Here is a 14,793-nt window from a genome sequence, read left to right as displayed (position 1 = left end):
GTGGGGGGGCGGGAACCAAGGCTGGCTGTTACAGTTTGAATCTAGACTATCCCCCACGGGCCTATGTCTTGAGGGTTTGTTCCCCAGCTGGTGGTGTCTTCTGGGAGGCTATGGAACCTTTTAAGTGATAAGGCCTGGCTGTGGAAGAAGGTTCACTAGGATTCCGTCTTTGAAAATTATGCCTTGCCCCCGGTTCTGGTCTCACTCTCTGCTTTCTACTCCACTGATACATGAACTGAGCTGTTCACCAGTCTTCCTTGCCATGAGCCATGATGGATTGAAACCTCTGAAACTGTTGTTTAAAATAAAATGTTGTGGGCTGGAGAGGCAGCTCAGCGGTTAAGAGCACTGTCTGCTCTTGCAAAATGTGGGGCCTCTCCCTCCCCTCATGGGTCATTGGCCACAGATCCACAAGGACAAAGGGAGCAGAAGTGATGATCGCGGTTAGGGTCAGTGAGCACTGATGGAAGAAAGCCCTTCGGGGAGGCAGATTCAGTGATACAGCTCTGTTTATTCAGTGGGGGTCAGGGAAAATATAGTGTGGAGGCAGCAGCCAAAGCTTCAGCTGATAGGTGTTCATAGTATGCTTTATTTGCATGTGGTAGTGGGATCCTATCATCTGTCTATAGGGCAATGCCTAATTATCATATAAAAAAAACCTGGGGCAGTTTTTATTGCAGGTAACTATGCCAAAGGTCATGTTCTGAATAAGGTCAGGCATCCGTGCTTGGAGGCACTTTTTAGGTAAGTCAGGCAGGAAGCCCCTGCTGAGAAAGAAGCCAACCTTAACAGCAGGGTTCCCCAACAGCAGAGGACTGGGTTCAATTCCCAGCATCCATATGGTGGCTAACAACTGCAACTGTCTGTAATGCCAGTTCCAGGGGATCCAACACCTGACCTCTGCAGGCACTGCACAACACAGGTGCACTTATATACATGCAGCCAATACATTCATACACATAAAAATAATAAATATTTAATAAAATAAAACATTGTTTTCTTAAGTTGTTTGTGTCAATAATTCTGTTACAGTGATGTGGTTTACCTTTGTAAACCATACAATGTGTGGTTTACCTTTGTCTCCAGTCATGCAGTTCATTCTATCCCAGAGTTTGTAGTATTGGGGCTGCCCCAGAGACCCAACTTTCTGAAACTCATATGAGGTCTGCTTTACGTGACCAGTCTCTCTCAGTGAGGCTGACTAGAGCTCCCAAACTGGGCTTCTCAGGTTACCCTCCCACCAGCTCCTGGGGTGCATACAGGGCAGAGCCAGGGCAACCTCTAAGGTGCCTTGCTCTTTGTGACTTAGAATCTATACCCTGTGCCCCTCTCCTAGGTCCAGTCTCCTAGGCGCAATGGTAGAATTGGTTAAAATCTGCAGTCTGCCTTCATGCCTCAATCTGTCTTAGTTACTCTTCCTATTGCTGTGATAAAACACCATGGCAGAAGCAACTTCAGGGAGAAAGGTCTATTTGGGCTCATAGTTCAAATTTACAGTCTAGCATGAGGGTAAGTCATGGTGGCAAGAGCTTGAAGAGGTAACTTGTCACATTGCATCTAGGCTCAGGAGGCAGAGAGCCATGGATGCTTGTGCTCAGCTAGCCTCCTCCGTGTTATGGAGTCAAGGACCAAGTCCAAGGAATGGTACCACCTTCCTTTAGGATGGGTCTTCCTATCTCAGTTCTTCCCTCACAAACCTGCTCAGAGGCTAACCTCATCTAGAAAATCTTTTATCTGTGTGCCTAGAGGCTTGCCTCCTAAGTGATTCTAGATTCTGTCAAGTTGGCAATCAGTATTAACCATCACACAGTCCATCTCTTGTCTTCAGGTATCAGACAGACAGAAGTGTCAAATGTACGGTTGGATGGCTGTATGGCAGCTGATGAAGACCACAGATGTTAATGAGCTCGCAGCATGTCACTGCAATCAGAATTCTCCAAAGATGCTCTCTAACAGATCCAACGAGTCTGGGAGGTGGGCTTGCAAGAGGCACAAATAGAGGAATAACAGAAGCCTACTGGGGGAAAGGAGCCATAGGTGCCGAGTGATTGCCAGCTCGGTGGAAGACACGTCCTGCCATCCTTCAGAATCCAGTCATACCTATAGTTTCCTAAAGTCTCCTGGGGGAACATGTGCCCCTATTCATAGTGGGCCAGTTGTCCCTGCTCATGGACACATCAGCCTGCTCTTTGGTCTGGATTCTAGGCTCCCTGTTCCTTCTGCTTGGTGTCTGCACAGGGATGTAAGAGGCTTCATGAAATCACCCTTTCATTAGAGAACCTCCAGGAGACCTCAAGAAGAAACAGCTGCTGCTTCCTCCTCCTCCTCTTCTTCTTCTTCTTCTCCTTCTCCTTCTTCTCCTCCTCCTCCTCCTCCTCCTTCTCCTTCTTCTTCTTCCTCCTCCTCCTCCTCCTCCTCTCGCTCTCACTCTCTCTCCTCCACTCCTCCACCTCCCTTTTATTCTTTTTCTTTCTTTTTTTTTCCCTTTGGTCTTTTTGAGACAGGGGCTCCCTATAGCCCCAGCTGGCCTCGAACTCACTGTGTAGACCAGGCTGGCCTCAAACTCACAGAGATCTACTTGCCTCTGCCTCCCAAGTGCTCGGATTAAAGGTGTGTGCCACCATACTCAGCTCCATTTTTTTCTTCCTTTTGAGACAGGGTCTCACTATATAGTCTTCCCTGGCTGGCCTGGAACTCACTATGTAGTCCAGGCTGGCCTCTAACTCTCACAGATCTACTTGCCTCCCAAGTGCAGGATTTAAAGATATGCACCACTAAGCCTGGCTCCTTTTTTAACTAAGTACCACCTCCAAGCCTTACAAATGCATATGTAAAAAGCTGGTGAATTTATCAAATTTAAAAGGGACTGTAAACTTGTTCGTTTTTTGATTTTAGATATTTGCTTGCATTCAATATATGCATTTTCTGAGAATTCTCTAATTTAATATAGTTAATTATATGTCTGAAAAAGGTGAGCAGAAATTGAGGGGGGAAGAAGGAGAAAGAAAATGAGCACACATAGAAAAATAAGTAAGTCACAGGAACAGCTAGGGGGAAGAAGGCTCTGGAAGGTCTGCAGGTTACACAAATTGCAGAATTCATAGGTGGTGACTTACTACACCGTGTAAGCTTGGCATTTCTCTCTTTAAACCTTTAAATGCCTTTAAAAATTATTACATTTATTTATTTATTTATTTATTTATTTATTTATTTATTTGAGGGCTGCATGTGTTACAGTTTGCATGTGGAGGCCAGAGGACCACTTGGTCCTCCCCTTCTACCATGTGGGTCCCTGGGATTGAACTCAGGTCCTTAGGCTCAGTGGCAAGCACCCTTACCTGCTAAGCCATCTTCATGCCTCCAAACCTTTGGATCCCTTTGATAGGTCACTGAGCTTCCAATCTGTCAGTATTATTTGGGCACCCTACTATGGGCACAATACCCTGTGAGATCTTAGGGTACAAGGATCTCCCTGGAGTCACAGCAGGGCAGATGTGAGTAGAGCAGCCTCAGGACACAGTGAGATAACCAACTGAGGCAGGAGCCACCCAGAAGAAGACCCAAACCCCATCTGGGTGCAGGCACAGAGGCACCCCCAGGAATTGGCCCCTGAAGAGCTGGGACCAGGCCAGGAGGCAGGGGTAGGGTGAAGGACATTCCACCAACAGTGAGTGGTAAGCACAAGGGTGTCCAGGCTCCAGAGTCAGGAGACCAGCCCCCAGGTCTGCTTTCCCTGTGAGCCCCTCGTAGAAGAAAGGAGAGGCAGTCTTCTTTTGTTCCTTAGAAATTCTTTCACCAATGTCCCTTCTCTTACCTCCAGCAGCTGATTAGAGCAGGAAGCAGGGCAGCTATCCTCTCACTGGAAGCCTGCTTTCCACTGCATTGCCTTGTTTGTCCCCAGTCTGGGATGTTAGGTTGTTGCTCTGATCCTTACAGAGTGTCCTAGCAGAGCAGGACCCCCTGCAACCTGTGCAGTAGACATCTCTGGCCGTGTTTAACATTGTCTTCAGTTTCCCTTCAGGCAGCAGTTCCAGCCTCTGGAAAATTGGATCCCTTGATCCCAGGATTAAGCACCAGAACCTAGAATCCCAAAGGCACAATTATCGGGCAGGGCCAAGTGGTCAAACACACTGCTTCTTTTCCTAATGTTCATATTTTGAGGGACCAGACCCCAGGCACCTCTCCGAAGTGCTTCGAAAAGACTGCTTTCCAGCTAAAAGTCTCTGAGTGAGGATTTATCCCTCCCATACACACCCCTCTGTGTAAGCGTCTGTGTGTTTGTGAGTTTGTGTGTCTGTGTGTGTATGGTTATTATATGTTCATGAAGACATATGTGCATCTTTGGGTACGTTTGGGCTCATACATATGGAAGTCTGAAGTTGACCTCTGTTGTCTTCCTTAATCACTTTCCATGTTTTTGGAGACAGTGTTTCTCACTGAACCTGGAGTTCATCAATTCAGCAAGGCTAGCTGCCCACTGAACTCCAGCAATCCTCCTGTCTCTACCTTCCTGTCACTCTAGCTGGCCCATTCCACTGCATCCATCTTTTACATGGATGCTGGGGCTCCAAACTCAGGTCCTTAATTTGCATGTCGGGTGCCATCTCCTCTGCTCCCGGTCAAGGATTTCTAAGTGGCACTATGTTATCCATCCAGAGCAGCCAGGCCTGTCCTGTCCATGTTTCCTGAGTCTTTTGTGCACCAGCAGCCCTGGTGATTAGCTGGATGAAACAGGAGGTGCTCCAGATCACCTCCAAAACGCCGGTGCCCCAGCCCAGGTGCAGATCATGAAGTCCCTGATCTCTATGGGAGGAGGTATCCTGGCCCCATACCCACCTTATTCTCATTCCTACTGCAGTCTGTCAGCTCTGAGTGGTGCAGCTTGCTCAGCTCTCCCAAGGGGTGGCAGGAGCCACTTGGGGAACTGGGAGAAGATACCTGAAGCTGGTTGTGGCTTTATCTAGGGGCTGGTGCTGAATAATGAATTCAACATACATTTCCAGGCTACTGTCTGGGCACCCCCCCCCACACACACACACACACACTACACACACTGGGCTAACAACTCAGAGGGGCGGGGCTGGCACGGCTGCGAGGCTCTGCTAAGCTGAAGGAGCAGCTCGCTCTGTTGCCTTGGTCTCTGTGGGCAGCATCAGGAGGAGGCAGCAGCAGCCGGAGAGGAGGGAGGTGTGCGAGGCACATTCCACCAGATAGCTCCTTGCCGCTGCTCTGCCTGGCACTGCCAGGCTCTCCCCACCAGCATGGCTCTAATTGTCCACCTCAAGACCGTCTTGGAGCTTCAGGGCAGAGGTGACCGGATCGCCAAAGTGACTTTTCGAGGTAAGGAAGCCCCTGTCTCAGAGGGAATGCCAGTTCTGTAAACTGGCCAAGCCTATGTTCTGGGAGTCAATGGGGACAAGGCAGGGTTGGGAGGATGGATGACAAAGTTCTAGCAGGGACGGTAATGGTGAGGGCTTTCAAGGGTGAACATCTGCCCCTGGCCTGGCTGGCCTTGCAGTTTCCTGAAAATCAGCCATCCCCTGTTCTGCTGGCCAACATGCCAGTGTCCCAGCAGGGTGCAGACTCTTGACTCAGCCAGTAGAATTAAGGGGTCAATCCATGGAATCAGGCAGACCTAAGACTGAGGGGGCCCAGCCTAGTGGAGGGGCCCCCTTTCTCCTCTTCCCTACAGATTGGTTTCCATCTGCTGAATAGGAGTCTCTGCCTAAAAGACCCATGTTGGCTGGTAGAAGCCATGGCAGCTAGTGTCTCTCTGCCCTCCCCAGTATGATGGGACTATTGTTGGGCAGGGACACAGCCCCCCGACCTCCACTCTGGTGACTCTTCCTACCCTTTTCATCTCATATACCATGATGCTGGCCTTGACTTCAGAGTAACACATGTGGAGGGGCAGGAGCACCAGTGAGCAAGCAAGAATGACGGATGTAAAATGCTGAGAGGTCAGGGACATAAGCATCCTAATGGAGGCTGGGAGCTGGCAGTCAGGGAAGGCTTCCTAGAGGAGACACAACTAGAGGCTGAGGAATCAGCAGAGGGAGCAAGGAAAGGGGTGACAAAAGAGGAGGGAGAGAGAACAATGTGCCCAAGGAAGAGGAGCTAGAGCAGAAGACAGAGGGCCCACCTGAGTCAGAGCTCAGGGAGGATACAGAAGGTAAAGGTGAAGAGCCAAGGAGGTGAGGCTGGGCTTCATCCAGGGCAGCCAGCAACCCCTGAGAAGTCAAGCAGAGAAAGGAGGGCCAGGCCTACCTCTGCTTTTGCCCACCCACTTCAGCCTCTATACCTGGCCCAGTTCAACTCTCTGGTTCGGAGATGTCCCAGCAGCCTTTGGCCAAAGGTCAGGATGCTCCTATCCACAGGCATCTGCATTATCTGCATTGGCCCTGGGTTCTCTACCTGTTACCTGTTGTTCACAGGATCAGGCAGAGGAGGAAGTAAGTGACAGCCATGTCTGTGAGAAAGAGGAAGATATCAGTAGGGACCAGAGAGCAGACTGAGCCACCTGCTGCTTTTCAGACCACCCCAGTGGTTGCCTTCTCTGTAGTACCCAAGCTCAGCACCTGCCACCTGCCAGCTTGTGCTGGCTGTAGACAAACAAGCGCATCCTTTCTTTCATCCATGGAATGTGGCCCTGTGCTCCACACACAGCCCTGTGCTTGGCTTTTTAGTCCCAGGTTGCTTGGTGGCTACAGTTCTGACAAGCCAGTCCAGGCTGAGCAGGGCCAGTCTTCTTTACAAGCAGAGAAACCAGGGTGTTTACAGACCTTTAGGAAAATAGTGCAGGGGGAGTCAGTGGCCCCAGCCTCATCCTAGCCACTGAATCCTGCAAGCTCCTTTATCTCCTTCCCAATCCACAGGTACCTGTCCATCAGAGACTCATATTTTATTTTTTCTTACTTTCTTGGTAGGGGACAGTTTTGAGGTTGAATCCAGGGTCTCCCAGATGCTAGACAGCTAGACAAGCTCTACCTCTGAACTACATGCATAGTTATCTTTCTCCTGACCTTGCACTCTGTAGCCCAGGCAGGCCTTGAACTCGTAATCCTCCTGCCTCAGCCTCCTGAGTAGCTGGGATTCTAGGTCTCACCATCAGACTCAGCTCCCACCTTTGTTTTTGAGTGGTGAGGCTGACCACCCAGGAATTAGGCTGGCAGATAGTCAGAGGTAGAGTTCCTGGAGCAGGGGATAGCAGTGGGCCTTGGGAAGGGGACAAACAGATTTCCAAAAGGAGAGGACTCTGCAATCCTCTCTATGCATCCAGCAGGTGACAACTATAGGCAGCCCAAAGACCAACATTTCAGAGGGAACCAACTTTGCACAGCCTCTCCTGAGATACAAAACCATGTCCAAGCCACACTTTGCTGGAGGAGAGGTGGGGGCAAGAAACTGGGAGCAGTTACAGGGGCTCACTGGTTCCAAGCTCCCCAACCCTCTCTAGTGAACAGGTGGCAAGTGGGGCGAGGGATAGACCTGGAGTCTGAGGATGAAAGTCAGTCTCTGACCTGATGAACTGTGAGATGCAGGGAGTTGCAGGCTACAGGATCTCCAACCACCTCACAAACCATGATTTTCCTCAGTTTCCCAGTAGCAAGTAAGACACAGCAGCCCCATTGCACTCAGAGGCCCGCAGTCTACAGGAGCCACTGTCTAGAAAGAGGCCATCTACAAGCGCAGATGCCTCTAAAGGAGGCAGAGCAGCTTCAGGTTCCTCAGTTCTCACCTCAGCTTTAATCTACAGAGTCAGAGAATGCAGGCTGGAAGCCATCTCAGGGGTTCATCTGTCTGCCCTTCCACCCTGCGCTCTGTCCCGGAAAGCTCCCCAGGCTGCCAGGAAGTCCAGTGACAGACTGTGGTCTCTTCATGTGCCCACCCCTGGCCTTCTTGCCAAAACATAAGACTAAGGATTTTCCACGTGGGACATGGATGCCTTTCACAGCTCCTGGCTTTGATACTGTTTCTTTAGCCTAGAATGGCCCCATCCTCTACCTTGAGAATTTCCATTCTGTGCATCCTTCAAGGCCCAGCTCATATGCTACTTCCTCTATGAAGTCCTTTCCTTCCTTCCACACTCTCCTACAGCTCTGCCATAGTGGTACTATAGGAATGGGCCACACTTCAGTGAGCTGCACTATCCCCCGAGCGCCCTCAAGACAGAGTGGATCTCAGTTGAGCTGCAAGCTAAGTGATGATCATCACTGATGAATAAGAAATGACTTCTCTCTGTGAGGTCTTCCTTGGTTGTTTGTTTGTTTGTTTGTTGTTTTTTTGTGACAAGGTCTCGTGTAGCCCAGGCTGGCCTTGGACTCATTGTGTAGCTGAGGATGATCAGTTTGTATTACTATGTACCATGCCACAGCTCAGTTCCTCAACTGTCAACTCTACCAGAACTTTATCTTAAAGGGATCATAGAACAGGAAAAGGCCTCAGGAGCCAAGAACCGAGAACCCTGGCTCTAATTCTATTGGCCTCCCTAGCTCAGAGAACCTTCAGGGCCCCAGAGGAAGGCAAGTCTGGGAGACCAGCATAGAAATTCCCTCTTCATTAAAGAGCAGGGTACAGAAGGGAAGGAGACAGAGCCAAGGTCTTCCAACCTGAGAGAAGTCCAGCCATAGGGAACCAAAGTACAGGACAATCAAGGGCCAAGGCTTGCTGGGCACAGGGCAGATATAATTTTTAGAACATGGCACTTACACAGAGCTGTCAGGGTGGCCTTCCTGTAAGAGGAGGCAGGATTTGCCAGGAAAAGCAGCTCTTAAGCTGGGTCTTAAATGACATCCCTGCATATTTAAAGAGGTAGAGAAGGTGAATATGGGTTGACTATAACAGAAAGTTCATTCTAGGTAAGAGACTGACAGGACCAGAGGCAGCAGGGTAGACTCCCCTGTGGCTAGAGCAAAGGTTGCAGGAGGCAGGGGTGGGTAGGTGGTGACTGTGCCTGAAGGGGTCAGGCCCAGCCTAGGGACAAGCCCTTGAGGACAAGATTTCCCCTACTGTTAATGCAGTAAAAAGCTCAGCCTCCAAATAAGATTTCCATCCCTAAGTAAAATGGGGGCACTCTCTTTTTTGCTGATAAATAGGAATTCTTTCTGGAAACTTCCCTGCCACCCCCAGTAAGGGAGGCAGACTATCCAGGGTTCTATCCCTAGGATTTCTTTGGATGCCTAGGCCGCCTATGGACCCCAGCCCAACACCTCTGCTCTTGGACAATTGGGAAGGTGTTACTGTCACTGAGGGCAGCAGATGGAGGGGCCTTTCTGGACAGCAGCTGCAGCCTGTGACTGATACGGACACAGCACTGTGCCTTTGACCTAGACCCAAGGAATTCATCCTTAGCAACCTCAACTCTTCCAGCGCATACAGACCCCCTCCCCATCCCTGGGGGACCCTTCCTGCCAAAACCCTAGGTAGTAGGTGGTCCTTTTCTTCCTACTCTGAGCAAGCCCAAGCAGACACAGATCTGCCTGGCCAGCGGTGCACCTAGAACATTTCTGAGGCCTTCCTGCTTTGATAGGAGAGGATTTTTTTTTTCATGCTATGAAAATGACTGTAAAATTGTCTTCCATTACAAAGGCGCTCAGCAAAACACTGCTGGAAATGTACAACTTTGACTTGCAAATGCTCTCAGAGTGTGCAGGAAGCCTTGGCTATCCTGTCCATCTCTACTGTCAACAAAAGCTACTTTTCTCCTGCCTATACCCATCCCTCAGTCAGAAAACTATATTTTTTTTACAACAAAAAGCTTGAAATATATGCAAGAGAAGAGGACAAATACTTGGTCAACGTCAGTTTCCCAATTGTCTCATAAATGTTGAAAATTGTCTCTGGCTTTCTAAAAGCTTCATTTTATGTGTCTTGTGAATCAACTAGTTATTGATTCATTCATTTATTCATCCAAAATATTCTTTGAGGGTCATCTATGTACGATGCAATGTTCTAGACCCTGGGAGGACAGAAAGGAAACCCTCAAGGGAAGCAATCTAGCACCAATATTGTGAATGTGCAGAGGATTCCAGAAAGGGAGGCACAGATGTCAAAGCAGAACATGGCCAGGGAAACCCCCTGAGACCAGGAGGGTGAACTGCCCTGACAAGGTGAACCAGAGGGTGTCAGGGAAAGAGGCAGGAAGTGACTGTTGGGTGGTGGGCAAGATGATCTGAAGTGGGCAGGGTCTGGAGAGGGCTATCAGTGAGCAAGGAATGTGCCTCTATGGAAGTTGCCCCTGAGAGGTTAGAGGATCTTAACAGGGGCAAGCCACCCTCCAGAAAGATTGGTGTTATATAGGGAGGTGAGTCAGGGATCTGGGGAGCTGGGAGTGTGGGTGAAGGCTGGAAGGCACAAACATAGATCTTGGTGTCACACAGTGGCCTCTGAACTCTGTTTGGAAAGTGGATGTGGGGAGCATGGGAAACTGAGATCTGATATAGGAAGAGCATTTGGTTCAACACTACAACAGGAAGAAAGCTAGGGCAGGGTACCAGCGGGGCTGTGTGATAGAGGGAAAGAATGGCTTGGCATTCAAAGAGGAAGGGCAGGATTGGAGAGATGGGTCAGTGGCTAAGAGCACTGACTGCTTTTGCAGAGGACCCAGGTTCGGTTCCAGCACCTGCATGGTGGCTCACAACTGTCCTAACTCCAGTTTCAGGGGATCTGACACCCTCTTCTGGCTACCTTAGTCATTGCACACATAGCTGCACTTCCATGCATATAGGCAAAACATTCATACACATAAACTAAAAATAAATCTTAAAACAATGAGGAAGAGCAGCTTAGAGATTGAGTGAAGAAACAGACAGGGCAAGATGCTTCTGAGGAGAGAGTAGATTGCTCCCCTCTGGACCCAAGGATTTGAGTTTTGAGAAATAGGGCCCAATAGACTCAAGATAGGGCTTAACATCCCTGCCTCTCAGATGAACCTGGATACTGGCATGTGAAGAAGGGGAGATAAATGGATAGAGGTAAAAATGGTACTCAGATGAGATTTGGTGCCTTTGGCAACTCTCCTCTGAACTCCTACCTGTTGTTGATGGCCTGAATGCTGGCAGGCGTGGAGACATCAGGCCAAAATGCCTGTCGCTGTCATCATTCAGGTGGATGCCCCCAGGGCTGGTGCCTTGAACACTTTGAGAGGCAGCTGGTCAGTTACGCCAGTGTGCCAGGAAGTGGCCTCACTCGCAGAGACTGCAATGCATTGAGTACTTTAACTGTTTTTAGGGTGCCCTGTACTCATGTGGTGGACCCCATTCATCCAGGAGGTATATCACTCCACGCACATGGAGGAAGAGAGCCATCCTGGGATTCCCCCTGAAGATGTTCCATTCCCTAAAAGCTCAACCTTGGTTATGTGTCCAGTCACCTACAGTTTTTATTTCTGTTTTATTTTATTCAAAGCAGAAGGATTGGTCTGCTTAGTTTTCATTCACTTGCTTTTTATTTTTTTCTTAAGTGAAGGTTTAGGATAAAATCATCATTGTGCTTGTAACATTTTCACCCCCATTTGAGAATGTAAAAACAGTCAGTCTCCTTTCATGCCTCATATCCCCAGCACTGGGCACAGATCGAGTCCTCTGCACAGCTGTGGATCACTAAGACCACAACCTCCTCCATCTGTCAATGTATTGGGGTAACTTAAGGCCCAGCATCTGCTGAGTATGGGGCTGGCACTGGCCTAGGCTCCACGGCAACACCCTCCTCCTGTTCTGCCTCTGTACTAGGGTCTGAATAGTGGGAAGCAGAGCTGTCAGCACTCAGGAGAAGAAGGTTTGAGCAGAATCAGGAAAATAGGACTCAACGGGCTCAGATAGGATTTATGACCCCTGTCCTGTCCCTGCCTCTCAGATGACTTTCTATTGTGGATACCCAAGTGTTAATAGGGTGAAGAAGGGGAAATAACTGGATAGTAAAAATGATACTTTAGTAAGATTAATGGAAAGTAAAGATAAGTGACAGAAAGGGGCCTGTGTTTGGCTAAGAGCTGGAAGTCCAGGAGTCTCCAGTCTCTGAAGCCTGGCTCTGTGAGCTGCTGATTTTCAGAGTCCACAATCTTTTTTGGTGGTCTTTTTGAGACAGGGTCTCCCTGTAGCCCCAGATGGCCCATGTAGATGAGGCTGGCCTGGATACCACAGAGATTCACCTGGTGCTGGGATTAAAGGTATACACCACCATGCCCTGCTTCAGAGTCCACAATTTAAGGAGCTCAAGGAGTAGCTGCTTTCTTGAACCACTTTGTTTTGGATTGAATTTCTTCATTTTATGTGGCATCAACTGTCAATAAAAGACTAGAGTACTTGGAATAGAGAAAAATGGGTTACCCAAGAAAAACACCAACAAGCAGATAAGAAAATAATTAGGGAGACGGAAGATCTGGCAAGCCCATCAGCCACCTTCACCCTAACAGACCTTTCTAAGACATTATGCCTCAAAACGAAAGAACGTGCATTTGTCTTAAATACCTATGGTATGTTCACTAGGATTAGCCACATGATGGAAAACTCGAGTGTCACTATATTTCAAAAAATTGACATCTGGGCCTGCAAGATGGCTTACCGGGTGAAGGAGCTTGCTATGCAAGCTTAGCAACATGAATTTGATCTCTAGAGGTAGAAAGAGAAAACCAGCTCCACAAAGTTATCCTCTAACTTCCACATGGCACATGTGCCTCCCCTGATATACACACATACACACACGCACATACACATAATTAATAACATTTTTAAAAGACTGACATCCACTGGGCATGTTGGTGCATGCCTTTAATCCAAGCACTTGGGAGGTAGAGACAGGCAGATCTTTGAGTTGGAAGCTGACCTAGTATATAGCAAGTTTGAGACCAGCCAAGGCTGCATAGTGAGACTCCATCCCCCACAAACCAAAAGACTGATATCTTGTGTTTAACCTTTTGACCCGTACATGACATCATCTCCAAATGTGCAAATGTGTTCTGCATTCATTCATAGCTACATGGAAACACACAGGTCTTTGCAGGTCTCAGGTTAGACACACCACTGTAGAGTATAGTCTCTGACCACAATGGTATTTGAAATCAGTAACAATAAGATGTCTTTAAAAGTCCCAAATATTTGGAAAGTTTTTTTCTTTTTTTGATATAATATTTTTGCTAATTCTTTGAGAATTTCATACATGCTACAATGCATTTTTAATCATATTCACCAACCTCCTTCCAGATCTACCTACCCCCTCCCAAGTTCATGTCCTTTCTTTTTTTCTATGACCCAGAGTCCAATTTGTCCTGTCCACATACTCATGAGTGTGGAGTCATCCATTGGAGTGTGGTCAACCTACCTGGGGTCACACCCTTAAGGAAAACTGACTTTCCCTCCCCTAGAAGCCAACGATTGTCAATAGCTCCTCAGTTAGGGTTGGGGACTCATGAGCCCCTCCCTCTCCATGCTGGAATACTGACTGACTTGATCTTGTACCTGTCTCACGCAGGCAGCCACAGCTGCTGTGAGTTCATGAGTATAGCAGCCCTGTCATGTCCAGTCCTCCTGGATCTCTGGCTCTTAGGATTGCTCTGCTCCCTCTTCTGCATGGTCTCTGAGCCTTTGGGTGTGGGGATGATACAGATGCCCCATTTGTGGCTGAGCACTCCACAGCACTCCCTACATCAACTACCATCCACTGCACAAAGAAACTTCTCAGCTAAGGTCTGAGAGCTGCACTAATCTATGAACATAGAGATATGAATTTAGAGGGCAGTTTGATACTATGTCCATTTAGCAAAATAATGGTAGTGGATTACCCCTGGGGCCTGTGAGATCCTCAACCATAGATTCTTGGCCAGATTTACAATATCAAGCATGTGTTTCCTCCTACGGAGTGGGCCTTAATTCCAACCACAAAGTAGTTGGTTACCTCCATTAATGTTGGTGCCACTACTGAACCCTTGGGCATATCTTGTCCCTGAATCATTATTGTAGTTCATAGGATTCACATCTGGGTAAGACTGTGGATACCTTTTCCCTACCAGTAGCCTGTGCAGCACCTTCCTCCACTATGAGAGCTAGCCAGCAATGAGGAAGCTTTATGGTCAGTACTGACTTGATTTCTCCATGGTCTGTGCTCAAACTGTGCAGTGTCTTCAGAAATAAGGTCTTACCAAAAGATGGGCAGGCATGGTGGCCCACCTGTGATCTCAGACTTAGGAGGCAGACAGGGGATTCCCAGGGCCGGCTGGCTAGCTACGCTAGATTAATCAAATCTTTGAGCTCCACATTCAACAAGTGACCCTGGCTTAGTAAATAAAGTCAAGGGCAATTAAAGAAGACACTAACAGCAGCCTCTGGCCTCAACCTGCACATACGTGTGCCCACATACATGCAAGCATGCATATATTCATGCTTATCACACACACAACAAAACCCCTAATTGAATGTTTAAAATATAATATATCACAGGTTGTTGGTGGTGCATGTCTGTAATCCCCTGACTTGGTTTGGGAGACTGAGGCAGGATTGGGAACTCAAGACTATACTACATAGTGACTTCCAGAACAGCCTGGGCTATGTAGGGAGGTCCTATCTCAAACAAAAATAAACAAATGAAACAACACCAAGCAGGGGAGGGGACTAAATTTGTAAAGACAATGATGGTGAGGACAGTCAACTGCCCTCCCATAAAGAAAACGTCTACCTAGACAGCTTCACCTATAGAGCCTAGGAAAAGCCCAGGGAAGAAGTAATGCCAACCCTACACAAATTGTTTCAGAAAATAGAGAAGGAAAAAATTTCCCAACTCACTTTATGAGCCCCAAACCTA

At 48.2% G+C, this 14,793-nt stretch overlaps 1 protein-coding gene across 10 annotated transcripts in view; it reads left to right on the top strand.

Moving 5' to 3' along the window:
- Otof (otoferlin) overlaps positions 1-14,793 on the top strand; it is a 230,539-nt gene that overhangs the window by 124,051 nt on the left and 91,695 nt on the right. For 3 of the 10 annotated variants that reach the window (XM_008835010.2, XM_008835008.1, XM_008835005.1), the window contains exon 1: positions 5,134-5,340. The exons of 5 other annotated variants lie outside the window; for them this stretch is intronic. In XM_008835010.2, the coding sequence (XP_008833232.1) occupies positions 5,262-5,340 (79 nt within the window). In that variant the 5' untranslated portion in view covers positions 5,134-5,261. Of the gene's footprint in view, positions 1-5,133; positions 5,341-14,793 lie in introns of those variants that run through there. 2 more of the 10 variants (XM_008835006.2, XM_029564463.1) reach the window with 1 other exon arrangement.

This window comes from Nannospalax galili, unplaced genomic scaffold, assembly GCF_000622305.1.
Source record: "Nannospalax galili isolate Female #2095 unplaced genomic scaffold, S.galili_v1.0 scaffold517, whole genome shotgun sequence".
Lineage (NCBI taxonomy): Eukaryota > Metazoa > Chordata > Mammalia > Rodentia > Spalacidae > Nannospalax > Nannospalax galili.
The sequence above is the reverse complement of the archived record's forward strand: the minus strand, read 5'-3'. Positions and strand labels throughout refer to the sequence as shown.